Source organism: Pseudopodoces humilis, chromosome 4 (assembly GCF_049639895.1).
Source record: "Pseudopodoces humilis isolate 2021_Gansu_Grassland_sample_001 chromosome 4, ASM4963989v1, whole genome shotgun sequence".
Lineage (NCBI taxonomy): Eukaryota > Metazoa > Chordata > Aves > Passeriformes > Paridae > Pseudopodoces > Pseudopodoces humilis.
The window spans coordinates 14,673,539-14,701,417 of NC_142203.1; the positions used below are offsets into that span (position 1 = coordinate 14,673,539).

Below are 27,879 nucleotides of genomic sequence, written 5' to 3' on the forward strand. Positions count from 1 at the left end.
AACATTTAGTATGTCAGAGCACTGGTAGCAACAGGTCAGTCATGCAGGGAAAGCAGGGTCAGATCCATCAATCAGTCAGTCAAATGACCCTAGTTTTGAGAACTTGGCTGGAGAAAAATCCAAGATAATGGTGTTCTTAGCAGTGAACGGGCTGAATCTAACTAGTTGCTTTCTAACTTCGAAGTTATCTTGATTCTGGTCTGATTTAAACTGTGTCTGTTAAATGGTAGTTTATCACCAGTCTTCTCAGTCCTTTCAAAGTATACCTGGAGATGCTCAAAGTACCTCCTCATGGTACCCTGGGATTGTTTAATTTCTGCTACCCCTTGGATTTTGTTAGAGCCTCCATCGTGCATTACATGATACTAGATTCTAGCATGACTCCTCAGTTAACAGGCCCTTTTTTGTCTGAGCTCTCTTTGGACTCATGTAGTCTAATTTCATGAAGATGAAAGAGGTGCTATGTCTGGCATGCCCTTTCACTTTTTAATGATTATGTCTTAACCACTTAAGCTTTTCATACATACCAAAACCACACTTGATATAATGGTTCATTTGTATTCTCTGCTGTGAAATAAATTACCAACAGTTTAGTGATACAATTAAATTTTACAATTAAGAGCAATATAATAAAAAGCATAAATTTTCGCTCTGGAATTTTCACCTTGACCTTTTAAATGGTATTAATGCTTGATGATTTTGGAAAACTTGCATACAATTCTGATGAAGAGGAAAATGTCTTTATATATAGTATTTAAAATGTAAAGCCTCATTTGAAAAAACTAAGAAATTTCTATTAAATCAGATCTCCTATTTGAAAGAATAGAGCTGCAAGTGTATTTGCTTTATTACTTCAATCTTTTGAGTCAACTCTTACGTCTCTTGAGTTCTGAATCTGAATTATTTTTGAATTCAAAATTTTACTTTAGAAAAGATTTGTTTATCTATTTATAAAATTTTAATGGTAGATCCAGGTTTTATATTAAAGATTTATTTATTTTAGATTAAGAAAATAATCTATACATACTTTAATGAAATGACATACTTGTTATTGCAGAATTATATCCTTTCATTTGACTTGATGTGATAGTTTTGTCATATGTGCTTATCTTTCTATTTCTATTTTTTTACTTTTTTTTTTTGTGGGGGGGTAGTGGTGGTTTTTTCTTTCTTTTTCTTGTTGGTATTTTACTCCAGTAATCTGATTAACTGAAAAATTGTCAAAAATAAAGTTTGATATTATTTTGTTCTAAAATAGTTTTTGATATGTATGTGTTACAACTCCCAATGTACTTGTCTATTTTTATCATTACTATGTCAAAGTGATGAAATAACATATAATGGAGGCATGCAGATTGTATTTTTTGGGGGGTGAAGTTATAAATCTTGGCTGCTGGTGCAGTTGTGAGCAGACACAGAGTTTGACAGTGATAGAACTCCTGGAGGAGGGTTGGATAGGTTATACCATGAATGGGCCTTGACATCCTGAATTGGTCATGGGGTCATTTCTCACCAGTAGGGACTGCGCACTTGCTAGCATTTGTCGACAGGAAAATGCCAAGGAAAGAGGTTCCCATAAAAGGAACATGATGTGTTTGGAAAGGGAGAAGAAAACTTTGTGATGCTTTTGTTGTTATTATTGTCTAAGACTGGTACTATTGAAGTTCCAGGAAGTGGCACTTTCATTCCTTCCCCCATCCCTTTTCTTTCCCTCTGTTCTCTTTTCTTTCCTTCTTTCTTTCTCTGTTAACAGGGTAGAGACAGAAAGGTTTGTCGTGTACTTTGGGTAAGTGCAGCGAACTATGGTTTGTCTTCAGTGGATTAATGCTTTGTTTTACGAGTGATTAGTTTGAACAAAATCTGTCAATAACTTCTTTTCATCTCAAGAATCGTGTTTTCTCCATCTCTTCAGACAATGCTTGCTTGCCCTTTGGTTTTTAATTTGATGGCATGAGTTTCTGGCTTGAAGGCATATTTAGGATTTGTGAATGATGAAAATTATTAATGCATGGTTCCGTGTTTGATACCTGCACTTGATTGCAATAATGTATCCATTGTCTAAAACTGCCAGAAATACAATTTGTCCCACCTAAATGCCTGTGCTGACTAGAACTGTAGAGTTTTCTGTAGTCAGAATGAATAATTATTTTTTTATGAATGACATATGTTTAATTTATGTTAACACAAGTTACTATGCCTACTGCAATATATTTTATTAATATGCAATAAACATAACATATTACCCTTTAAAATAGATATTTCCTGTTTGTTCATTGAACTTTTCTTCCAGAAAACATGGAAGATGAATCTGAATTCATAAACCAGCATTTAATAAGCTATATCAAAACCATCAGTCTGAAGGTGCATTCCTTATGCATCTTTCAGTAGCAGTTTTTCTTTAATTTTAAATGAAATGAACCTAAAGCAGTGTAATTGAAAATTTACTTCTGAGGAAATGAATGCAAGAAATGCAAGCTCTCTTTATTTAAGTGATTTTTGATATTTCCTTATGTTTTGACCCAAATAAAAATAAATACTAAATGTACAATTCTATTTCTTTTTCTTTGTGTTATGTGCATGTGTGACTAAAAAGCCCCAGAATTATAAACTGTAAAAAATTATCAGACAACAAAGGTATTAAGAAACAAAGGTTGGGGATTTTTGCAAACTAACGGAACACTCTGATGTGTCTTTCCTGATTTATTATATTCTTTGTAGGTGATTGTTTTCATAATTAATTCATAAAATAATCAAATTCTGATCTCCTTCACATAGATGTGTATTTACTTACTAAAAGAAACATCACTAAAAAATCCGTTTTTGCTTTCCCAGGGTCAGTGTGGAAAATCAAATACTGAAATACGGGTTTACTACTCGTGAGATTACTATTTTGGAAAATGATGATCCTGGAGGAGTGTTTGAATTTTCTCCCTCTTCCAGAGGTCCCTATAGTATCAAGGTAGATATCTGAATAACGTTTCTTAATCGTTATGGAGAAGTAAATCTTAGCAGGGTGCAAGTAAAATGCTGGATTTTCTTTTTTCACAGGAAGGGGATTCTGTCGAACTGCAGATTGTCCGCAGCAGAGGGAGCCTTGTCAGGCAGTTTCTGCGATACACTGTGGAACCAAGGGACAATAATGAGTTTTATGGAAGCACAGGAATTCTGGAATTTAAGCCTGGGGAAAGAGAGATCATAATTACTCTTTTGACAAGGATGGATGGGATTCCAGAGGTAGAAATGAAAATTTTCCTTTCTTCAAATTGTGTTCACAGCTTAACAGTTTGTTACTTATTAAAATACAGGAAAGTATATGGGACCAGAACAAGTATACAATGCTTTTCTATGGAATGTATTCCCAATCTCCAAACCTGGGATGCCTGGATAACTAGAAGGTATCTTTGGCTTTAGTAGGCCTTAGTAGGCCTTTTTTTTAAATTTTTTTTTTTTTATTTTTTTTTTTTTTTTTTGTAAATTGAAGCTTCTCATCCGTCTGATCTTTTGGCATCCATGACATTCTGTGCTATAAAGTGCCGCTGTTTAATTGAGTGCTGTATTAACAATAAGTTTATTTTTGTTCCTTTTCTGGTAAATATCTGCTAATTTAACTCAGTGCTTCCCGGTCTACACTAATATTTTCTGTATAGGTGCGAAGATGCAATACTTGTTGTAGTGTTCCATGATGCATTTCCTGTGAGTGTTGAAGAAATATATGAAGTACAAAGTTGCATTAGAGTAATAATGCAAGCTGACAAATTCTTTTTAAGTTAGCTTACTGTCAGTGGTTTTAAAATCTTTACTTCCACTGTACAGATGCACAAAACCATTGTGCATGTAGAAAATGTGTCTAGTTTTCTTTTGTTGATATTGTCCTCTTTTTCTGCTGAATAAACCTTTTTATTCTGACTGAGTTTCCCTCTTCCAGCTGGATGAGGCATATGCTGTTGTGCTCAGTGGCTACAGTGAAATGTCAGGCAAGCTGGGGAATGCCACAAGAGTCAGTATAACCATTTTGAAGAATGATGATCCACATGGTGTCATTCAGTTTCTACCCGATGAACTATCAGTAACAATAAAGGAAAGTAAAGGAGAAATCATCTATGCTGGTAATTCTTTTATTAGAGTTACTGCTTTCTCTGCTGTCTGTTCTTGCAAGGCTTCTTTTCCCTACTTCACCTTCATAGGACAATGCCTGACTCATGAGTTTCCAGGGGGGTACAGTACCAGCATGATGAGCAGTGGAGGTTAATGCAGGCGAGGATGGGCCTTGAAAGCTATAGGGATCAACCCAGTTAAAATATAGCTAGAGAATACACCAGACAGGAGGGACAGATAATTGATCTATATGCAAGGTACAGCCTGGTGGTTCTGTGCTAACTGATCTAACTGTGCTAACTGTAGTTCTGCCTGGCCAGTGTGAGGCATTGTGTGCTATGTGAGAGAAGAATGAGCTAAATTTTCATGTGTGATTTCAGTTTATCTATCTCTATTGTATCAAGAGAGTTGATACAAGTCTTAACTGCTGTAGTGGTCTATTATTGTGCGGGGTCTTCTGTGTAGGGCACTCACAAATTCGTTTTGGAAGAAGTGGATTTATTTACTGTTTCCTTTTTCTTTGTTTCAGCTTTGCTGACCTTTTTCATTTTGACTTGTGTTTTTCTGGAGACTCACACTGACTGTACATGTTTGCATTTTGTAGCCTCTTACAGACTTGTAAGAAGCCAAGGAAACTATGGTAATGTTAGTGTGTCCTGGATTGTTGACCCAGTATGTACCAATGACATCTATCCAGAACAAGGGACTGTTTTCTTTGATAATCTGGAGTTTTCAAAAAATATCACAATTTACGCTCTACCAGATGAGGTAATCATTTTTACAGTGTTTTTGTGTAAATACGTAGAACAAGGAGTAAGTGCTAAAACACTGAAATTTAAGAAGCTCTGTTTTTTAAGAAACTGATAATTTTTTAAGAGAAAAATAAAAATACTATGCATATCTATAAACAAAACAGTTAGAATCTGTCAGTAGTCAAGTGAGGTTAATTTCTAATAAGTAAATCAGTTGTTTTGATAGCAAGAGTCCTAATTTTATATTTTTAATGCTAATATATTTGAAGTAAGGTAAGAAAAAATGAGAATAATTAGTAATAAAGGAATAGATAAATGAACAAATATAGCTGTACATCAAGTTACATCAACATCAGGAAATTGCAAGATAACTCTTGAATCATCTGTACAACGGTAAAGATGAGGAGATTTTTTACAAAGATTTTTGACTGATGATTGTTTTTGTCTAAGTGTATGAACTGTCTTTTGTCATCCCTCTTGAGACACTTATGAATCAATAAATAAAAAACAACATGCAGAAACCCTGTTTTGTTAACCTCCTCAGCTGTTTATTTTCATTTCTTCACTATTTCGAATACAGTAAATTAATTTCTTAATATTTTGTTATTCAGGTACCTGAAGAGATGGAGGTATTCATAATCAGATTATTCAATACCACTGGTGGAGCTAGACTGGGCAATATAACCAGTGCATTTTTACAAATCACAAGGAATGATGATCCCATTTATTTTGCAGGTTAGATCTTGCTGGTTTTAAATTTTGAATGCATATTCTACCACAAACAGATTTTATTGACTGAGCAGATTATTGAAAAATCTTAATCCAAGTGGAGGATATAAAGGATGTAATATGTACTTTTTTGTTTTTGTTGTATGGAATTAGGTTGATTTTTTTTTTTTTTTAACTTAAGAATTTTCTCTCATTTTATGTCAATATTCTTATTGCTGGTTCTAAGATCGGTTAGGTGTCTAAGGACAACAATATTCTCTTCCACCTACAAGTATTTCTCTTCCTTAACTAGATATGCCTTCTCTTTCCTTGAAGTGAAGGATCCTTTCGTGGGGGATTAGGTAGGCCACATGCAAGAAGCTTAGGCTTGAACTTGAATTTATTGCTTGTGTGTTTTCAGAACCTCTGATAGTGAGCATTACAGAAGGGAGTGTTGCAAACTTTACAATCCTAAGGAATGGATCCTCTGATGAAGTTGTTGCTGTTCAGTATATTACTGTTAATGGAGATGCTACAGCTGAAGAGGGAGACTTTGTTCCCAGTAAAAAGGACAGTTTCATTCTGTTCGATGTCGGAGAAAGAGAGCAGACCTTATCTGTGTATGTTAATGATGATGATACCCCTGAAACTGATGAAGCATTTTATATCTTCCTTTTGAATTCAACAGGTAAAAACAATGAATTAATGTATATCTAATAACTCTTTTTCTTTTTTCCTCTATTTTTTTACTAGCTTGTTCTTATCATAAAGCAATGTAGAAATGCCAGGCATTATATGAATAATGTTTGCATCAACATTTCTATGAAATTTCTATACAACGTATTTGGATTTTGATCTTGAATTGTTTAATTTGAAACAGAAAAAAAATATAAAACTGAAACTCTCTTGCAAAAATAACTGGAGTTAAAATCTCATTCCAAATGCTCCAAATTAGATGGTGTTTTGACTCATCAATAAGAAAATTTAAGTTAAATATAAGAAATAGGTAATTTTTCTCAATTATCTGAGTTTAAGGTAGTTCATGTGTTTTCTGAGGCCAGCTAGAATTCGCTCTGATACACAACTCTCTTACAGAACACTGGCTTCATGGAAATTACTGGACAAAGCCATACTTTTCCCTTCTTGAATTTTCTCTTCAGTGATCTCTTTCTACTTTATTAACTTTGTTCAGGATCTGCTGGTATTTTCTTATACCATTCTATTGAAAGCATGGCTTTCCTCCTGGCACACATTCCTGCCAGAATGGGCAAAATACAGAATATTTCTAGATGAATTCCTGAAAGAAAAAAAAAAATAAATAATTACTTTTCTTTTTTATTATCTGTTGCATATATTGGCCTTGATTGTTACATCCCTTTTGAAAATTATGCTGGACTTTTGTACCTCAATAAAATAAAAATAGAGGTATATGAAGTTAAAACCATAAGCAGATTGTTCACTTTATAAAAAGAAATCCACTGCTTTTGAAAAGGGTGAAAGCTGGGCTGGGGACAGAAATATAACGTACCTTTCTGGACATAAAGAGGTGTTGAAGTGTCCCTACTGTGCTAATATACACGCAGAAATCCTACTAATTTCCACCTTACTTCACAGATTTACTGTATTTTTTTTTTTCCTTTCAGATAGGCTGTGATATGGGTTTGACTTATCTCTTAGAGATTGTTGTTGCGTTGTGTTTAGTTAAAGGACAATGTTTCTGTTGTAGGTCTAAAGGAGAGCTCTGGGATCTCTGAATACGTGTCTTTTTCTTCTGACTTGACCAGTTGATCAAACATGAAGTACTGCCTCTCATACAATCCTTTCTTCTCAGGATTGCATCATCTCTGGTCACGTCACATTTTTTTCTGCAAATTTGCGTTCTTGATCTCTGCCTTAGATACTACTTACATATTTTTACTCTGGTTTGTCTGTTACGGAATATCTCAAATGTTGGGTTTCACTGATTGTTCTGTTGCTGCTTGTGTTTTTCTTTGCATGAAAGCTGTTGGTGTCAGAGGAAAACACATTCAATTTCAGAGTTACCTCCATTTCTGATAAAATTAATCACCCTCTTTTTAGGAGATACTGTTATCTTTAATGCTGGAGTGGCTACAGTTATTATTGAAGCAAATGATGATCCTAATGGAATTTTCTTATTAGAACCTCTAGAGAAGCCAGTAGAAGAAGGAAAAAGTAATTTTTTTTTGTAAGTAGCTTTTAGATAATATTGTTGCTCCTTTTTTGAATACATGTATGTATGTCTTGATGTGCGAGTTATTTTATGGATAGTATTTTGATCTAATCCTATTTTTTCCATTGCTAAAATTCATTAGAAAAATAGCCCCACCAAATTTTGGATTAAATTATTTGCAAACATTTTGAGAATCAACAAAACATCAAACATCCACTCTTACATTATCAAATGGACTATGCATATTAAAGTGTGTACAGAATTCCTGTTAAAATATAAACAAGATTACAGAAAAGGGGGCTTTTTTATATTTTCACACAAATAAGATTACAGCAGAGGGATTTTTGTTATATTTTCACGGGAGTGTAGATACAGAAGGATCAAGATGAATGGGCAGAATATAACTTGTACCAATAGAGAAGTAAAAAATCTTTTCAAAATTCAGCTAAATACAACTATGTGGTTGTTCATTTCTCTTTGCACCCTACTTTGAAATCTTACCCTACAAACAACCTATATTACTGTACTCTTTCTGTTAATTTGTTTTTCTTCTATCTGTAAGTTACGGATAAGAGCCTACACTCAAAAGCCAGATGGGCCTTTCTTCTAGGCTGAATATGTTTTTCCCTATTCTGACCTGTAGCTGCTTGCATGTATTCAGGAAGGGGAAGGGTTAAGAAATTAATTTTCATGTCATCTGACCTTTCTATGTTCCAAAAGTCAGAATGTGGTTATAAATTGACAAAAATACTGATTTTCAATAAGAAAATTCTAGACAGGGTATGAAGAAACATATGTTCACAATAAATCTGACAGTATGAACAGTTAGAGAGGAGGCTTTTTTCACAGTTGTTTAATTATCTTTTATTTATTTTTATTTGATTTGGTTGTTTGTTTTAAGGCCTTGAAATAGAATCCTGTGACTGTAAGTTAGATCTTAACACTTGCGTTGCACATCTAAACAATTAAAATCCTTGTTAAAATAATCTGTTATATATTCTGTGGTTATATATGTAGATGTTAGAGTCTGAAGCATGGAGTGTGTGCCTAGCTCTGACATCCAAGAAAACACTGAATTTCATATAACACAATGAAAACAACTGTTAAATAGAAAAGCTAAAAGTTAAAGTGTGTAAATGAGAAAGTTTTCTTAAGTCACTGGGTGAAAAGGTTAGTTTGGAGTTTAAACTAGTTCAGAGAGCAGAAAACAAGATGGAAGATTTAAGGTGTTGTCTCTTTTCCTCCTTCTTTCTTCATCTTCTTCTAAAAGTTTTTAGGTAGTAATAGGGAACTAGATAGAGAATGCTACAATGTAGCATACAAGTGTTAAATCATTAAGTCACTAAGAAAAATAATTTACGTGTCTATAGTTAATTGAATAAATTAAGGGTAAGAATAAATATAAAGATAAAAGAGCTGTGTATTTCGAGGCCCTTTTGTGCTATAAAAACCAACTTGAGGCATGCGATAGTGAGTTGAACTTGTGCAAAAAGTCTGGGGAGGATTACCAAGTCTTTTAATTATATATAGATAAACATGAGAAACAAGAAGCAAATAAGCCTTTAGAGAATCTTTCCTGAAACAAAACTAAGATAAAGGGAAACTCAGCGTGAGGGAGTATCCCAAGAGAATATAGCTCTGAAGAAATCGAAAATCCCACAACAACAAGTAATGCAACATAGATATTATATATTTTATGGCTGATTTTGCTATTCTGCTCTTAGGGGTTTTCTTGGTCCTTAATAATTCTTTTTTTACATCCGTGGTGTGAAGAGTCATGATGTGAACTAAACATTTATATTAAGGCACTTTATGGAAGCACATGATACCAAGGTCACCAATATCACCAATACCAAAAAAAAAAAGGTCTATTGCTTAGACCTTACTGCTAAAATATATTTACTAGGAAACTGTCTCTTCCATACCCTCAAAAGAGTTTGACTTTTGTTTAGTACATAAGAAAAGGGCCAGACTAGTTTATAATCTAACCAGTGAGAACGCCTATGGCAGCACTGAGCTTTCAAGAGAGGAACTGGAGTTACAACAACTGTGCTACACCACTGGAATAGAATGCCCTGCTTAACAACAACAACAAAAAGAAACCTTTAGAATCAGTAAAAAACATACTGTCTTTCTGTTCCTAGACTGCTTTACTGAATTAATTTTTCAGACTTGTGTCATAATGCTTTAAACAGCTTTTTCTTTTTATCACATAAACAGAAATGCTCTTTTTGTATGTAAACGTGTTTTGTTAATAAAGAAACTTCTATATGTTTAGTTCTTCAGTTTTTATTTACAATATCCTTTGGAAATCAGGGAAATTATGTTACCAGATAGCTATGTAAACAAATAAAAGCTTTTTTGTATTAATTAAAATCTTAATGTTGAATAATCCAATTTGTGAAAGACCTGGTATACAACCCAAATTAAATAAAAACACAAAAAAGGTTAAGGTGTCTTTATGGTTAAAGGGAAAAATTTGCAATTAATTGCCTTCTCTTTCCTCTCTAAGAGTGGTCAGTTAACTCTATTTTTGATATTAATTTGCTGAACTATACATTCATTTTTATTATTCAAAAATAGAAGCGCAAGACAAACTGCAGTTCATCTCAACAGTACTATTTTGCGTGTACCTTCATTGATTATTTTCTTTCTAAGGTATCTGTGGTACACCTTGGTGTAGAATTATATTGTGACATTTCAAGCCCTCTAAGAGGATTGCATTATTGTTCATGGCTCTGTTTGTTATTTGTGTTTATTTAGAACAATATATATTATTTCCCATGGTAAGGATGTTTAGTCCATGTTTTACATTGTTAATGGATAATGCTGATGCATACCTGCCAGGACATTCACTCTTTCTGTATCTCTGAACAGGATTTTGAGACAGAGAGGACACTTTGGGAATGTCTCATTAGCCTGGCAGCTGTTTCATAATGACTCTGCACTGAAGCCAGGAGAAGAGTTCTCTGAAACTTATGGGACTGTGTACTTCATGGATGGTGAAGGATCAAAGCTGATAGTGCTCCATGCTCTTTCAGATAAAATTCCTGAATTCAATGAATTTTACATTTTAAAGTTGGTGAACATTTCAGGTATTGTCTTCTGTATAACCATTCCTTTTCTATCTGGTAGAAAGTAGTTATAGTTAATCAATCAAAATGAAAACAATCCTGGAAAGAGCCTATGACATACTATACTTTTCTTTTTAGATTTTAGGTTTTGTTTTTCATTTATTCTTTAATTTAGGTATATTATGAACACAGTTTTGGAATCTGGCCTTTAAAAAATATGCCTTTTGGTGATTTTAGAGATGTAGAGCTTTGTGTAGAGCTGACAAAATGAAGGTATTAAAGGTTACCATAATGGAGATTGGCTGGTTTGTTTGTTTTTTCCTAGAAATTTCTGTAAAATATAAATAGTTACCGCTTTGTATCACTTAAATTACAACTGCTACAGGCCTGCTACTGAGTAGAGTTCCAAATCTGCTGGACTCCTTCCACCTCAGTACTATTTATGGTCTTCTGTGCCAAGATACAACTGAAAATATGTTGAGATTTCCGTAAGTGAAATCCGTATGCACGAACAGAAGATTTCCTACTTAGTGGTGCATGAAGGCGCTGCAGTTACACCATGATTGATCTTCTTACTGTGGAGAAGTAGGTGACTAATGGCACGACTTAGGAGCAGTTTTAACACACAACTGGTTACTGGTTTGCAGGGTAATCTCTGCTTTTTTGGAGGCAATGAACTAAATACTGCCATTTCATTTCTGTTTAAATCTTGGAGTACAATGATAAATTAATTTGACCCCATGTTTTTCAAATGAAACAAAAGCAACCTATCTCATTACTAATAATTCAGGAAATCTGACCTAATCCTGTTTTAACTGAAAGACAGTTATATTCTGCGGTTGAAAAATAACATGGCTAGTTTTCTATGAAAATGTTCTCTATAGTGTTTTAAAACCAATGCAGTTAATTTTATGTTAATCTTAAATTTGGAGAAGTTTTTAAGAGTTCAGAGACTCTTTAAATATTTAGGCCTATTCAAAAAGGTATTTTGTTTACACATTTTAAAATACTTAGCAACTTTTTTCACACCAGTAACTTTTACTCTTAACTTCCATTGTATAGGTGGGTCTCCTGGTCCTGGTGGGAAGTTGTCTGAAACAAGCACTGCTGTAACTGTGATGATCCCTTTCAATGATGACCCTTTTGGAGTCTTCGTTATAGATCCAGAGAGTCAGGACAGAGAGATAGCAGAAGATGTTCTTTCTGAAGATGATCTTTCCTATATTACAGACTTCACCATCTGGAGACAACAAGGCACTTTTGGCATTGTCCGTTTAGGTTGGGAAATACTGTCCAGTACATTTCAAGCTGGATTACCATCAATGATAGACTTCTTGTTGCTGGGATCATTTCCAAGTTCAGTACAATCTCAACCACACATGAGACGTCATCACAGTGGAACAGATGCTTTGTATTTCAGTGGAAAAGAGGATGCATTTGGAGTTATTGGTCTGGAATACCCATACAATGGAAATACTGCAGTAACTAATTTTACATTTTCTGCATGGTTAATTCCTAATGTCAATACCGATGGTTATATAGTTGAAAAAGATGATGGTAACGGGACCTTATATTATGGTGTGAAAATCCAAACAAACGATTCTCATGTTTCTATAGTGCTTCATTATACAGCACTAGGATCCAATATTACATACATAGCCAAAGCAGCAGTCCTGAAATATCTGGATGAAAATACTTGGGTTCACATTCTGATTACTCTGGATGAAAGTATAATTGAATTTTACATGGATGGAATTCCAGTTCCAGGAGGAATTAAGAGCCTTAAAGGAGAAGCAATTGCTGATGGTGAGCCAATAGGTTGCATTATTTTTTCTTCATATGTTAGGTTCTGCAAAATATGGAACAGTCTAGCCCCTTGAAAGATGTATACAAGATTCTGAAATTATTATATCTGATCAGTTAGTTAAAAGCAATGCATAGAAAATTCTAGGGATTTTCAAAAACAATATAAATGGAAATAAGAGCTGGGAAATTTTCAAAGAGCAGAACTGTAAGAGAGCTTGGATTACAATAATTTGAAAATAATAATTCTATTTCTATATGTATGCTTATCATGTGTACATATAGTTATATATGTTTAAAATTAATAATTTTCATTAGATTAACAGTACTGTGGCTAAGAAAGAATTTTTCCTCTCAATTTCTGAAACAAAATACAATAATATTTTTGATTCTAGTTGTGTATTATATTACAGCTAAACCAATAATTTGTAAGCAATAGATTTTTTCAGGGTTTAGATTTACCTAAGCATGTATATTTACCTGGTATATGAAAACTGTGCCCATATGTTTAATGATGTTACACATAACATTAATATGTGTAATTCAGTTCCTCTAACTTGATATTCTTGGATGTCATAACGTAAACATTATGGACTTTTGCACTCAACTAGCATAGCAGTGAACATCACAATAATTCCTTTATAAAGTCAGGTATTGAATGGTGGGAATACATTTACATTGACTCTTTCTTTTGCAGTTCCTCACTCTTTCATGTGTGTTTTGGTTTTTTTTATAGCAGTAATCACCATCCTTTTCTTTTCTTTCTCTTCCCATCAGTTTCACAGGTTTTCTTTCATGGGGATAGGCAGTTAATGATTACCAAATTCTTGAATACAATCTCCTCTGTAATCAAAGAAGGAAAATTAAAAAAACATGCAGTGATGTCAAAGGCAAATACATCTACATGCATATATGTGCACAAACATAAAGTGAGCATGAAGAGGAGATGTCATTAATTCTTGAGTGTAGGATTTTATTTCTGCCTTTAATTTCCTGGTAGCTGAAGTCTAAAAAATTTAGCTTCTGTAAGAACTGTAGTTCTGTAGTTCCTCTGAGTCAAAGTAGTGCCCCTACCATTAATAGCTGCCACCAGACATGAAGTACTGTAGTTTAGAAATTATTTTTTTCCCCTCAGTTTCTAAAACAAAGATGTGTGAAATGCAGTAAGGCTTTTATTGCTAGAAGGATATGTCTGAGTCATTGCAAATTTTCCACATTAGTGGAGATGATGTGTGCTCTGTCTGGAGATGTTACAAGTATAAACTAAGGATTCAGTCTCTCACCATTTAATGTTGGATACTACAGGAGTACTCAAGCCTGACTTTGCTCACCATCCTGTGCCTTGTATCTTGGGTCCATTAGCAGTTGTTGTGGTTGTTTCTAAAAGGGACATTCAGTGCACATTTCCTTCCAAAATCAGAAGACAGCTGAAGAGATTTGTTCTATATGTTTTAGAGCGATAGGAATGAGTATGAGCTACCAGCTTAGTATTTTTGTGAAAAAAGGAACTGTCGTCCTCTGACTTGCTGAATAGGATAATTGTTCAGAGAGAAAGAAATGTTAAAGCAGTTGTAAAAAGTGCTTGGAACTTGGTCTACATTTCTTAAACCCCTCTTCCAGTACACTGTAGTAAGTAAGTAAGTATTCTAAGCATGTCTGGTGTGGCTAATACCCTGCTCGTCAGAATGGATTCACTGTCCTAGCAGAGGACACATTACATATACAAAGATACAAAATGGGTAAAGCAAGTGTTTGGAAAAACAAAAGTGAGACAGGCTGTGGCTGGGCTCTGAAAATTTTTAATGGAAAGAGAGAAGTTTCCAAGATTCATTGAAATAAGAGATGATGACAATGTGCTGATAGGATTAGTAGGATGAAAAACATGAACTGTCTAGGTAGGAATTATTTGACCTGTAATGATCTACCTGTAACACTGAGATGAGACTTCGGGAGCCTCCCAGTCAACATTTCAAGATCAATATTATTACTAACCCAGGCACAGTAAACAATTTACCATGGATTTTTTAATAATTACATATATTAGCTATTTTGAAAAAAAACCAACAAAATAATAACATGAGAAATAATTCTAATTTTCTTCTCAGGTCCAGGAATAGTGAGAATTGGAGCAGGAATTAATGGCAACAGCAGGTACACAGGTTTCATGCAGGATGTAAGGCTTTACGAGAGGAAATTAACAGAAGCAGAGATCTATGAGCTTCATGCAACTCCTGCAAAGAGTGACATACACCCTGTCTCTGGGTATTTGGAGTATCAGCAAGGAGAAACTAATAAATCATTCATTGTGTCTGCAAAGGATGACAAAGAGGAAGAAGGAGAGGAGTTATTCATCCTAAAGCTCATTTCTGTGTGTGGTGGAGCTCGAATTTCACGAGAAAACACAACAGCAATATTAAGAATACAGAAAAGTGATAATGCTAATGGTTTATTTGGCTTCACTGGAGCATGTATTCCTGAGGTAAGATGCTCATAAGGAAAGCTACAAAAGAAATTTTAGACACAATCAGACTAATGGTAAGGTCCCCCTTTGAAGGGCCTTGATTCCATGTTTTTAGTTTTTTTAGCTAAGCGAAGTTTTCTAGAACTTGGAATTGTGTAAGTTTTGTTTATGCAGCCTCAGTCACACTGGCACTTGCAATATCACTTTTTTTATTATCTTTATTAAGAAAATTTATTTTATTACATAAACTGAAAACTAAGGCTTAAAATTTCATAGAGCAGTTTTTACCTGTACTTCTGTAACTTCTGAGACTGTAACCTCATGTTGTCTTGGAGAGTGTTCATTTTCTTCTTAGTATCTTTATTCTTAGTACGTGTTTTGGATTCAGGATGAGAATAATACTGTCACGAGGGTGGTTTGTCTGTTGCAAAGTAGGGCTTCACCTAAATCAAAGACTTTTGAATGTCCCATGCTCTGCTAGTGAGGAGCTGCACAAAAAACTGGCAAGGAGCATATCCAGGACAGCTGACCTGAACTGGCCAAAAGAACATTCCATAGCATAGAATGTCATGTCCAGTGTATAAACTGCAGGAATTACCTGGAAGGCAGTTGGTCATTGTTTGGAAATGGGCTGAGTATTAGTCAGCAAGTGGTGAGCAATTGTACTGTGCAGCACTTGTTTCTCCTGGGTTCTGTTCCAGTCTCTCCCTTCCTTATAATTAAATCATCATCATTATCATCATCATATTAGATATGAATTCACTTGATACTGGCTGGAAGTTGCTGTTTTTAAACATTAAATTTTCTGTGGTGGTAGCCACCATATATGGAGTATATAAACTTGAATCTTTTTTTGAGAGCATTGAAATAAACATAGTTAATGGTTAGTTTTTTAATCATTATGAGGGAGAAAGACATGCTATCCATCTATGTGATTATTAGATTATTTTGGAAAAAAAAAATTCATAATGCTTTCCAGTGCTTTGGAAATTCTTATGACCTCTTAAGTACCTCCTTTCTAACTGAAGTCATTATGATGTGTTTGAAGGCAACCATCTTGCCTGACTGATGGTAGCTTTCAGTTCAGTTCAGTTTGCTTTCCATGTGCCTACCATCTGCTACCATAATAGATTCCTTCAGTTTCAAATGCCACTGATAATTCTGTGATGCCACAGATCAGCAATGAACCATGAAGCAAAATTAAAAATTTATGTGGCATGTTAATTGTTTCGCCTTTATCTTATAGCATTGTTTTATCAGTACTTTAATTTCCTTATGTCCATAGATGTCTGTTAAGCAGCTGAAAGCACATTCGGTATCTGCATGGTGTTATACAGCAACTCCGAAATTTATCTAATGCTTAAGATAGCTTTAGTCATTCTGATAATTTTCAAACTAAATTATTTTCTATTTTAGTTTTAGGGTCATATTTTTTTTATTATACTTGGCCAATATCAACACCTGATGTATTCCAAATGTGTGCAATCGTTGCTGCTGAAGGCATGTTCTTTGTGAAGACAGAATTGCAGAGTACTGTGTCACAGAGTTTTTCACTTTTTCCTGATTAATAATAGTATCATTTAATTCAAATGTATCTATTTTGTTTTCCATAGTTTTTTTAGTCAGGGAAAGGAGGAATCCAAATATTTCTTTAAATTAAAATTAAAATAATTGCCATTGCTATAAAACAGTATAGTCTTTTTCTTTTGATATAAACATTTCAAACATATTAACTCTATTTTTATGTCCAAAAGAAACAACAGGGTACAGTTACTGGTGGACCTCAGGGAGATGAAGCTATTGCAATTTCCATTAAAGTTGTTCTGAGCACCATCAAGATCATTTTCAGCTTTCTATCACTCCAAAAGTGCTGAAAGTAACACGGCAGCAATAAAAAATAACTGAACATTTGAATAGCATTAGAGAAATTAACCTTTTATATTTATTCCATTGATTTACTTTGATCATAACAAATATGTCAATTTTTTGCTTTCTTCCAGGTGGCTGATGAGGGTTCCACTGTATCCTGTGTCGTGGAGCGTACAAGGGGAGCCCTAGACTATGTGTATATAAATTACATTATCTCACAGGTTGATTCCAGGGGCATTAATTACTCTGTTAGCGATTTTTCTAACAGCAGTGGCACTATCACATTCCTTCCTTGGCAGAGATCAGAGGTAAACCCTACCTTCCTATTAACTATTCATCCTGTCCTTTGCAAACCTGCTGGAAAACACCTTCTGAGGATGCTTGACTGGTTTTCATAAGGAGTCTTTCGTTCACATGGCTTTTATTACATTTTGCAGGGGTTTCTACATCTTTGACACCTAACGAGTGGTAGGATAGACACCTGTATATCTGTGTGCATCTCACTTCAGCCACTGCTGTGCATGGATGAATGCTTAAATGCATAAATTGAACATTTAATGCACACAAGATATGTTTACATATAAGTATATGTATATATATTAGATATATGTATACATATACTTCAAGTATAGATGGTCTGGTGCTTAAATAATGGATCCAGTGACTTTTGAAATTCAAATATGATCAGGTTTTGTTCTGAGTTTTGGAGATCAGTTTTATCTCCATGACAGTTATACAGACAGCAGTCAACTTCACTGCTGTAATAAAATATCATGCAACTGTTAGCCACATTCAGTCTGTTTTGATTAATCTATTTCTGTGAATTTGACCCCAACCTACAGCATGGGATTTTCACATTTATTTGATGAAAAGGTGTGTGACCACAATACTGTAGGAATTTTATATGTTTTCTATTAGTGTTTGTTAAATAGAAAGGGTGGATTAATAGTAGAAAATACTGTCTTTAATTTCACTTTTATCATTCTGCTGAAGTCAGATGGGACTGAGTGAAACTTACTGACATAATTTGAAAAGATCCCACTGACTCACTTAGAACTGTGGATCTGATCCCAGTTAAACAATGTAACTGATTTCAGCTTGGCAAAAACTTCTGATTTTGGATAATGGTGTGCTCTTGGCAGTTTATCCAGCTTTAATTATCTAACAAAATTCATTACTGCATTGCATACAGTCATTTAAAGTTAAATTTGCCAAGCTTTTCAAGTCTGGCAGCATGGATGAGGCCTGATGTATTTTATAAAGTGACAGAAAAACTCTGGTGAACCCTCTTGCTCTGTTGCTGTGTGGTCCAATATACTGTCTACATACAGAGGACCTAATGGTCATGGACCTAAGAAACAAAGTGGAAGCAGTTGCTCATCAGGTGAAAAATCTTAAGAGAATTTCCATTTGCATTTTTAAACTACTCATTCCTATGGCTCTAAATATGATCAGCTACATAAACTTTTTCTCCTATATATTTTTCAAATCTCACCACAATATACAGGAAGTTGGAATTGTCTGAGATTAATATATTAGCCTATGCAAAGCAGATTGTGTTACATGATAGTATGGTCTGTAACCTCAAGTGTCAGGTGGCATTAAAAGCTCACCTCTCTTGCTCTCTAAATTAGATTAGTCACTATAATGTCTCTAACAGCTTGGTAAAGATGTTTTTGGAATTGGTATTCTAAACTTATTATCATAATGTTAAATTACATGGAGGGCAAAAATGTTCTCTACGTTACTTATGAACCAACTGCAAATACAGCTGATTCACTAAAAACTTAATTGTTTAAAGGGTCATAAAATTCTTAAGGGATGTATGTTGCACAGTTTGATTTCTTCATGATTTGGTCCTTCTCTAGGTCTTAAATTTGCATGTTATTGATGATGACATTCCGGAGCTAAATGAATATTTCCGTGTGACATTAGTCTCTGCAGTGTCTGGAGATGGAAAACTAGGTTCAACTCCTACCAGTGGAGCAAGTATAGATCCAGAAAAGGAAACTACTGATATCAGCGTTAAAGCCAGTGACCACCCATATGGTAACAATGTTGAAGATGATACAGTCTTATTGCAGATTTATGTATACTTCTAGCTCAAGAGGTAAAAATTTGCCTAACCTCAATAGATGAGGAAGCAATGTCAAGTATTACACTTTATCTAACTTGAGATGAATTCCTAATTTTTATACAAAAATGAATGTCAGATTACTTACTCTTGAGAATACAAAAAAAGGGGCATTAAAGCTTCTTGGACCAAATATATGACCATCCCCTTTTGCAAGAAAACCAAATTGCATATTGTTGATTTTATACCAGTTTTTATGAAATGAGAATTTGTATCGGAGATGATTAAATGAGTCATTTAATCATGCCTATTAATATACCAGTAAGTACCCAATATTATGACATTTGGGTTCTTCTGGGAAGAGTTGAAGTCATTCTTGTGGTGTGGTTTTGTTAAGACTAACATGAATATCAGTGAGAGAGAGAATGGTATGTAGCACATTCTGGAAGTAGCATGATTGAGTCCTAAAGGCATATTAATATTTTTTTAATTTAATAAAAAATAAATATACATTTGATAAATATTTTTGTGATTTTTTATCATAATTTGAATTTTGTATGAAAAGTCATATAAATAATAATTTTTGTCTTTCAGGTCTACTGCAATTCTCAGTGGGGCCACCTCCTCAACCCAGTGATGAAATGATTCTGCCAGCCTCTGCTGTGCCCCATATCACTGTTAAAGAAGAAGTTGGACACATCAGATTATTGGTAGTTCGTGCACAAGGGCTTCTTGGAACAGTTCTTATGGAATACAGGACAGTGCCACTTACAGCTTTCAGTCCTAAAGATTATCAGGTATGGTCATTGCCAGGGTGTGTAGTTATTTTATAATTTAATTAAAGCTATTTGTCCTGGAAGTAGCCATTGGCTTGAGTATTTTAGCTGAGTTGGGATTCTTTTCACTAGCTAAACTGTGATTTTTTTCACAGAAACAGGTTTTTTTTATTGTGGTGTTGTCACAGATACATAGTACCCACTATAAAAATATAAATCATTCTGTGCCTTTTGCCTCCTTTCTGTGCAGCATGTTATGTTTTCTAGGAAAAGCCTCTGGGTTTGATTTTGATATCCTTAAGAAAATTGTCAATGCAGCAGGAATGGATATTTCCTATTGTTTTTAAGTATATCAGACTTTATATGACCATACAGGTGCATATGTAGGTGAAGATTATATTTGTACATACTAGGAATTGTGCATATTCAGCAATATAGCTTAGAAGTATCTGTTTGCTTGTCTGACTGCTGTTTGTGCATAAAAATGTAGATAAATGAAGATGCCCACAATTCAGTGAATTTAGATTACTATTTCTTATAACAAAGACTCAGCAGATTTTTTTAAGTTAAAGAAAAGTAGTGTTTTGATAAAGACAAAAAGAATTGAGGTTGTATTTCTTTTTTCATTTGGATGAAAACACTAAACTTGAACAAAACTCTGAAGACCTGTTATATTTCAGGCTGTTTGGGGCTCAATGGAATTTCAGCCTGGAGAAAGATACAAGTACATTACTGTTAACATCACTGACAATTCTATTCCTGAACTAGAAAAAACTTTTAAAGTGGAGCTGTTGAACCCAGAGGGAGGAGGTAAGGCACATATATCAATCCACTGGTTGTATTTTCATGATCTTTACTCATGCTTTGAAATATAACCTTGTGAACTATTTCCATGTTATTTTCAAAGACACACCCTCCAGACAGCAGCAATTCTTTTTAGGAAAAAACTGTCCTTCAGATGTTTTGCTAATCATTGCAGTAAATGACCAGATCTCAAAGTATATTACTACCATACATTCAAAGAGAATTGATGCTTTTTAAATTACATAATTACATAGTTGGCAGAGAGAATTAAAATAAGGTAAAAAAAAAGCTTGATTTTTTTCTTTTTTTTTAAGATGTCAGTATTTAAGGTTTAACAGCCAAAGGTGTGCTTTTTATCTACCACTTGAAGGAAATTGGAAAAATTGCAATCAACTGTATCATAACTGATTCAAATAGAATATACCATTAGAAAACTGTGGGTTTTGAGATGTGGGAGTTTAGCTGAGTTGGAGAATTAGCTAGAAACTAGTGTAAGTCCTGCTGTAGCTGAGACGTAGGTATTAAAACTGTAGGCAAGAAGCAGTGCTCCTGCCACGTAAAATCACTCTTGTCTTACAGAATCTATTTCCATTGCAAAATGTTTTAAAGGGAGGTTCCTCCTGGTTGGAGGAAAAGAAGTAATTCAAAATATTGAGAGTCATAAAGTTCCTTTTTAACTGATACAATTTTTCTAAGCAGTTCAGAATTGCAAGTGTGATGCCTTCTGGAAAGTTAGATCATATTAGCATGAATGTCTGTGATGCAATGTGGCACTTACGGTGTTATGCTAGCATTCTTTTGATAAAGGTTTCTGAGTTTTCATGCTTGTGGGATTTTTGATCAAGTAGTTGTTTCAGTTAAACAAACTTTTCTCTTTGAATTTTTTTGTTAAGAAAACTTGCAGCTGACTGGTAATTTACTACAGGCAGATACCTTCTGAGCCTAATATTTTTGAGCTTTCCAATACCACTGCAAGCACAAAACTCAGGGTAAAGGCTCCATCAGTTAAGCTGCCAATATTTTTTCAACTTTCTGACACAAGTTTTTGATTTGTGAGAAAATATTAGAATAAAAGAGTTTGGCAGGGTCTAGCCACTGATTGCCCCTTCCCCCTGCCCCATTTCTAATTTCTCCATTTGGACTGAGGAAGAGGGAACACAGAAGGAAAGGAAAAGAAAAACATAAAAGAAAGTTGTATGTGTTTTCTTTCCTTCTGACTTCCTTTTGCTGTTTCCAATGCAATAAATTTAACAAGAGGTAGCATATTCAATATTTTTTCTGGCTTTTAGCAGAAATTCTGTATACTTTCATTTTGCAAATTGACACTTTCCTAGAGTACATCTCTGTCTTTTTGTGTTGTCCAGAAATGTTTAAATAACTTTCTGCTTTCCCTTTATTTATAAATGTATATATGTGTATATATCTGTATGTCTGTCATCTTAAAGTTGCTGAGCTTTTTAGAAATGATGGAAGTGGTAGTGGTGATGGAAACATGGATTTCTTCCTTTCAACTGTCCCTCAACATGGTAAGCTTTTTTGATTAATCCTATATTTCACTTATAATTGTAATATAAATGAAATCATAAATCACTATCCTTGATGCAACTTTCTTTACATGCAGTTACAGATTATTAATTTAAATTTAGCATAATATTTAATAAAAAATTATTTTCCATTTTTATCTAGGTGTAATTTCACTAACAGTCAGTGTTTAAGGTAAAGCAGAGAACAACAGGTTCTCATATAATCAAAACTGTATTGTTGCTAAACACAATATAATAATTGCAGAATTAAAGTTTACAAAATTATCTTTGTCTGAACATTGTCAGATTTTCCTGGGAGAAAAAAGCAAAGGCACTTTTTAAATTGAAGGCAGTTTTAAAACTCCGATTGTATGTTTTGATACATTTTATGTATCATTTTGATCCCTTTATGGCAAAAATACTCTTAAAGAAAAATAAATTGTATTAGATTTTTTAATGAAATAGTTTATTTTCATTTTTCTTCTTTTATTACTTCATGTTTCTATTTATGTCATGATATGCAGAAAACAATGATTGAAAAAAAATACCAAATAAAGAAATAACATAGAATATATGGGAAAACCCTATGCATATAGGACTTCAAATTAAAACCTGCAGACATAAAAATATTATATGAGCACCCATATGCCACTAGAGTATTTTTTTTGTTGTTGTTGTTGTTTTCTTTGGCATTCTGTTTCCCTTTTACTTGTTTCCAGAAATGGTTTCCTTAAGTGCTAGGCTCTTTTACTTTCTGAGCAGCGGGTTATGTCACCTATGACAATATCTTTAAAAGTAGGATTTACTTGACTTGGTGGGGTTTTTTGGTCATTTTTTTGCCTTTCATTCAGCTTATGTTTGGATGAGACCTGCTTTCATCTTGTCTTTCCACTTATACTGTGGTTTACCATATAACTCCTTGGTGTCCTAAATGCTGCTTCATTTTCATTCTTAAACCTGTAATTTTGTTTTGGTTCCTCACTTAAAATAATATTTTTTTTCTTGTTGTGTAGTTCCATAGAAGGGCTGAGAGGACTGCCTTACTGAAAGTCAGTTCCTTTTCCACACAGGGAGTTACCATGAATTTGAAAAAAAAAACAAAACAAAGACAAATAGCACAGATACTTCATACTCTTTTATGTATTTTTGTAGCATATTTTTTTAGCTGTTTTCTTTCATGTAAGAAAACATGAGAGATAAAAATAACCTTTTTTGGAACTTGCATTTAACAGCTAGCTTGGGAATTGCATCCCACATCCTTGTGACTATTGAGGCTTCTGATGATGCTCATGGTGTGTTTGAGTTCAGTGCTGAGTCCCTTTCAGTGAATGGAACTGAGCCTGAAGATGGAGATAGCAATGTTGTGCTGCAGGTGGGAAAGCTTTACGTCTCATGTTGCTGCATTGCACTCTTCTGTCTGTTTTTTTCTGGTGTTCTCTGATGCTGTTATTAGTCTATGGGCTTTATAACAGCTTTGTCATGAACATTTGTTTTTCCAGTCATGCAGCATTTGTTAATGTATAATTATTCACCTGGAAACTAAAATAATAACAATAACAATAACAATAACAATAATAATAATAATAATAATAATAATAATGATATCCAAAAACTTTAAATATACTTATTTAGAATCAAGGGGCTACTTTCTTAAAATAAGTGTTGATAATAAAAGTTCTGCAGAGCTAAGATAATAAAAATTGTGTGTTTTTAAAACACAGACATATCTTTAATTCATCATATTATTGTGCTTGCTTAATTGCATTTCACACTTCTATGTTTTCTTTCTCACAGAATAAAAATATGCACATCTTTATATGTTTTTCTTAGGTTGTGAGAAGTCATGGGGCCTTATCTCAGGTGACATTACATTGGATGATAATCTGTGATCTTACCAATGACCTGATCTCTACAGATGGGAATGTAACATTTGATGTTGGCCAAGTGAGAGCAAATATTACATTACAGATTTCTCCTGATGATGTTCCTGAATTGGATAAGATGTTTTCAGTTTTGATCACCAATGTCTCCCTTGGTCGTCTTGGATATCATACTAACGCAACATTAACTATTTTAGCAAATGATGATCCATATGGAGTCTTCATCTTTTCTGAGCGAAACAGACCAATTAAAGTTGAGGAAGAAACAAAGAATATCTCTCTGACAGTTATAAGATGTGCTGGTCTCCTTGGTACAGTAATGGTGAAATACAGAACTATTGGTGATGAAGAAAAGTTGCCCTTTCTTCCGCTGGATGTCGTCAGAGCAATAGAGGGAAAAGACTATACACCCATTACAGGTTATGTGATCTTTGCAACCAGTGAAAGTGAGGCCACAATATCCTTGCCTATTTTGGATGATGATGATCCTGAGAGATCAGAATCTGTTTTTGTGGAGCTAAGCAGTGTTGTTTTGATCAAGAAAGTTCAGGATCGGCCAAGTAAGTGTCTTACATACAACCCACAATATAGCTATAAAGGTAATTCATATGTAACAGGAGAAAATGCAGCAAGATGAACGAAGAACTCTTTACCTCTGCCAAACTCTGTACAGTTAATATATCTCTTAGTTACCTGGCTTGTACCTATTAGCATTTATTTCCTTTGGCACACTATTTTATTGGAAAAGCACAAGTATTTCTTTATCCCTTTTGCAGTGTCTTATCTGAGGTCTTTCAGGCCAAATATCTTACAGTATTTGTTTGTGCACTAATATCTTCTCATTTAACATTATTTCTGGAAGTTCAGTAGTAGGAAAAACTAGCCTAGTTTTTCTTATTAAAATACAAAAAAGTCTTATTAAAAAAAAAGGTGATGTAGAATTAGTGACATGCTGCTTTCTTAGTGTTGACAATTTTTACTTAATTTCTCATTCGGATTAATTCAGGTCATTACAGCCTGATTTGTGCTTCAAAGATTCTTGGCATGTTTATTTGCTGCCCTTGCCCACAGTAAGAGGTAGCTTCAAATGTAATTCCACCTTGAGTTGAAATCTGAACTTACATTTCATCATATCAAGAGTAAAACTGAAATTACTCTGAACTGTATTGATCTTACTATTACTCTTATGGATAAATAAATAAATAAATAAATAAATTCACAGTGCCTCATCTTTTCAAACAAATTATGGCTTGTATGCTCCACAGCATAATAGATTAATGTTCAGATTTTCTGCCAGAATGTAATTTAAATCCATGTATTTTGATATGATTTGTAGTTATGCTTTGTCTAATTGAAAAAAAGATAATTTTCTTGAAAAGTAGAGACAATTAAACACACGTGTATGTCTATGAATTCTATACCCATGAATAGTAAGCATTTCTATTAGGGGTATCTATTATGGGTATATATATTATGGGTACCTACCCCTAATAAGTTTTGTTTATATTTCAGTTATAAATTCTCCCCGACTTGGCTTAGTGGGTGAGACAATAGCTCACGTGATTATCAATGCCAATGATGATGCTTTTGGAACACTTCAGCTTTCAGCTTCAGCTGTGAGAGTTGCTGAAAACTATGTTGGACCAATCATTAACGTGACCAGAACTGGGGGAATATTTTCAGATGTTTCTGTGAAATTTAAAGCTATGCCAATAACTGCAACAGCTGGTAAGAACGCAGAATAGCAGAACTATGCAGCCTGTGTTAAAGCTAAAACAAACAAGTGTGTAATGAATGCTCTATTAGGTAACAAGCATGAAATAAAAGGTAGTAAGGCATTGACTGTGCTTAGCAAATATTAACCTAAGACCTAGGGGAAAGTTTAGTCATTATCACTGGAGAATCTAAAATGAAATAAGGGAAATAATTGTATTATTTGTTTACTTAGTAGCACACCACCACTTAAACGCCCTTTGCCCCCCCCCCCCCGCCCCAAATACTATATTAGTATATGTAAAAACAATTTAGTCCCATGTACATATTTAGAACCATTGTGTATTGCTTAGTTGAGCTTATTGGAGAGGCAGTGAGAGCTGGGGACTCAGCTGTAAAAAAAACAGGGAAAAATCTATCAAAACCCAAGGAGTCTTGTACTTCTGAAAATGGGATGTAAACTTCTCCAGTTGGTCCCTGCTGTAGGGAAGGTACATTAAGAAAGGAGAAAAAATATGAAGTCTTCAGGATCACTTAGGCATTTATAAGTTGAGTGCACTGTATTTCAGCTATGTCCAAATTGAATATGTGGGTGGTACATGCTCTGAGAACTTTTAATTTCATTTTTATGTAACAGAGTGTTGTAAGTTAAATGTGTAGCTAGATTTTTGTCATGCTTTCAATTAGTTTCTGAAGCAAAGCTGTAATCTAGTGTATCACAGATGTTCCTCTAGACAGTTGAGACAAATTTACCTAAACTGAAGTTGACATATAAAATGTGCCCTTTATTGAAATCTACTTTGACAAGGTGCTTCTGTTTTCACTTTTATCTCTTGGAAAGCTGGGCTTTATAAATCAAAGATAGAAACATCTTAGTAGTGCGACCTTGTATACAGCAGACAATGATGGACCTTTTGTAATTACCTCTTGGTCTAACAGTTCAAACTCTGTTTTGACCAAACCAAGTTTCATTTTGCTTCCTCTAGACATCTGAACGTCAACAGGAAATAAAAAAAAAAAAAAAAAAAAAAGAAGACTTGCATGTATAAGCAATGAGAATATGGGTATTACTGATAATACTGAACAATAACACATTGATATTATCTGGGTTTTATTGTTGTGGGTTTTTTCTTCTACAAATCTAGGTGAGGACTACAGTGTAGCTTCATCAGATGTTGTCTTACTAGAAGGGGAAACAAGTAAAGCTGTGCCAATTTATATAATTAATGATATAAATCCTGAACTTGAGGAGTCATTTTATGTTCAGCTGCTGAACCAAACAACAGGAGGAGCCTTGCTTGGATCTTTGACGAGGGCAGTCATAACTATTGAGGCTTCTGATGACCCATTTGGATCCTTTGGTAAAGGAGTACATATTTTCTTTTTTCTGGGGGAGCTGCTACTTGGCAACTGAATAAAAACATTCAGAATTGGAAGTGTGGGTGTAGAAAGTAAAGGAAAAGATAAGATGAGCTGAATTAAAACATGTAATAAAGGAGTAGTGGGACTTTAATATAACAAAAGGATTGAGCCTCTTGGAGGCTCTGATTGGTGGCACCAAGCTGTAGAACAAGAGACAAGAGACAGAAACTGATGCCCAGGAAGTTCACTTGAATATGAGGAAGACCTGTGCTGGTGATGGTGCGCTGGAACAGGTTGCCCTGAGATGTTGTGGAGTCTCCCTCAGTGGAAGCATCCAAGAACTGTCTGGACGCACTCCTGTGTCGTGTGGTCTGGGATGACCCTGCTTGAGCAGGGAGCTTGATTCAAATGATCTACAGTGGTCCTTTCCAACCTGACCCAATCTGTGATTCTATGTTTTCTACTTAACATATTACAAGTTACATAGTTTTAATTTATGTCTTCAGTAAGTGACATGAGATCTGGTAAGCAGTTCCTTTGCTGGGAATAATTATGAAGTTGTATTCCAAGACCTTGGAAACCGTTCATGTTTCAAGCCTCAAACGATGGGTGTATTGGAATAGACTTTTTGGTTGAGGGCTTAATTTTCATGCTAATTTTCTCTGCAGATGAAAATATGAGTACTGATAGTTTGCTTTTAGGTTTAAACATGATTAAAAGGGGTTTACCTGTACAACTAAATGCAAGCAAATAAAGTAAACCTCTGTATTTCAGGAACTGATATATTTACTTTC

General features: G+C 34.3%; 1 protein-coding gene across 1 annotated transcript in view; it reads left to right on the forward strand.

Annotated features, from left to right (window-relative positions):
* Positions 1 to 27,879, forward strand: part of ADGRV1 (adhesion G protein-coupled receptor V1) — a 254,889-nt gene that overhangs the window by 20,185 nt on the left and 206,825 nt on the right. The window contains exons 11-29 of the mRNA XM_088054108.1: positions 2,833 to 2,959; positions 3,049 to 3,234; positions 3,926 to 4,106; positions 4,700 to 4,863; positions 5,459 to 5,582; positions 5,977 to 6,243; positions 7,635 to 7,761; positions 10,624 to 10,841; positions 11,883 to 12,626; positions 14,729 to 15,102; positions 17,085 to 17,261; positions 18,822 to 19,002; positions 19,622 to 19,824; positions 20,484 to 20,613; positions 22,053 to 22,133; positions 23,363 to 23,502; positions 23,961 to 24,570; positions 25,523 to 25,738; positions 26,869 to 27,084. Of these exons, the coding sequence (XP_087910234.1) occupies positions 2,833 to 2,959; positions 3,049 to 3,234; positions 3,926 to 4,106; positions 4,700 to 4,863; positions 5,459 to 5,582; positions 5,977 to 6,243; positions 7,635 to 7,761; positions 10,624 to 10,841; positions 11,883 to 12,626; positions 14,729 to 15,102; positions 17,085 to 17,261; positions 18,822 to 19,002; positions 19,622 to 19,824; positions 20,484 to 20,613; positions 22,053 to 22,133; positions 23,363 to 23,502; positions 23,961 to 24,570; positions 25,523 to 25,738; positions 26,869 to 27,084 (4,466 nt within the window). The remainder of the gene's footprint in view (positions 1 to 2,832; positions 2,960 to 3,048; positions 3,235 to 3,925; positions 4,107 to 4,699; positions 4,864 to 5,458; positions 5,583 to 5,976; positions 6,244 to 7,634; positions 7,762 to 10,623; positions 10,842 to 11,882; positions 12,627 to 14,728; positions 15,103 to 17,084; positions 17,262 to 18,821; positions 19,003 to 19,621; positions 19,825 to 20,483; positions 20,614 to 22,052; positions 22,134 to 23,362; positions 23,503 to 23,960; positions 24,571 to 25,522; positions 25,739 to 26,868; positions 27,085 to 27,879) is intronic.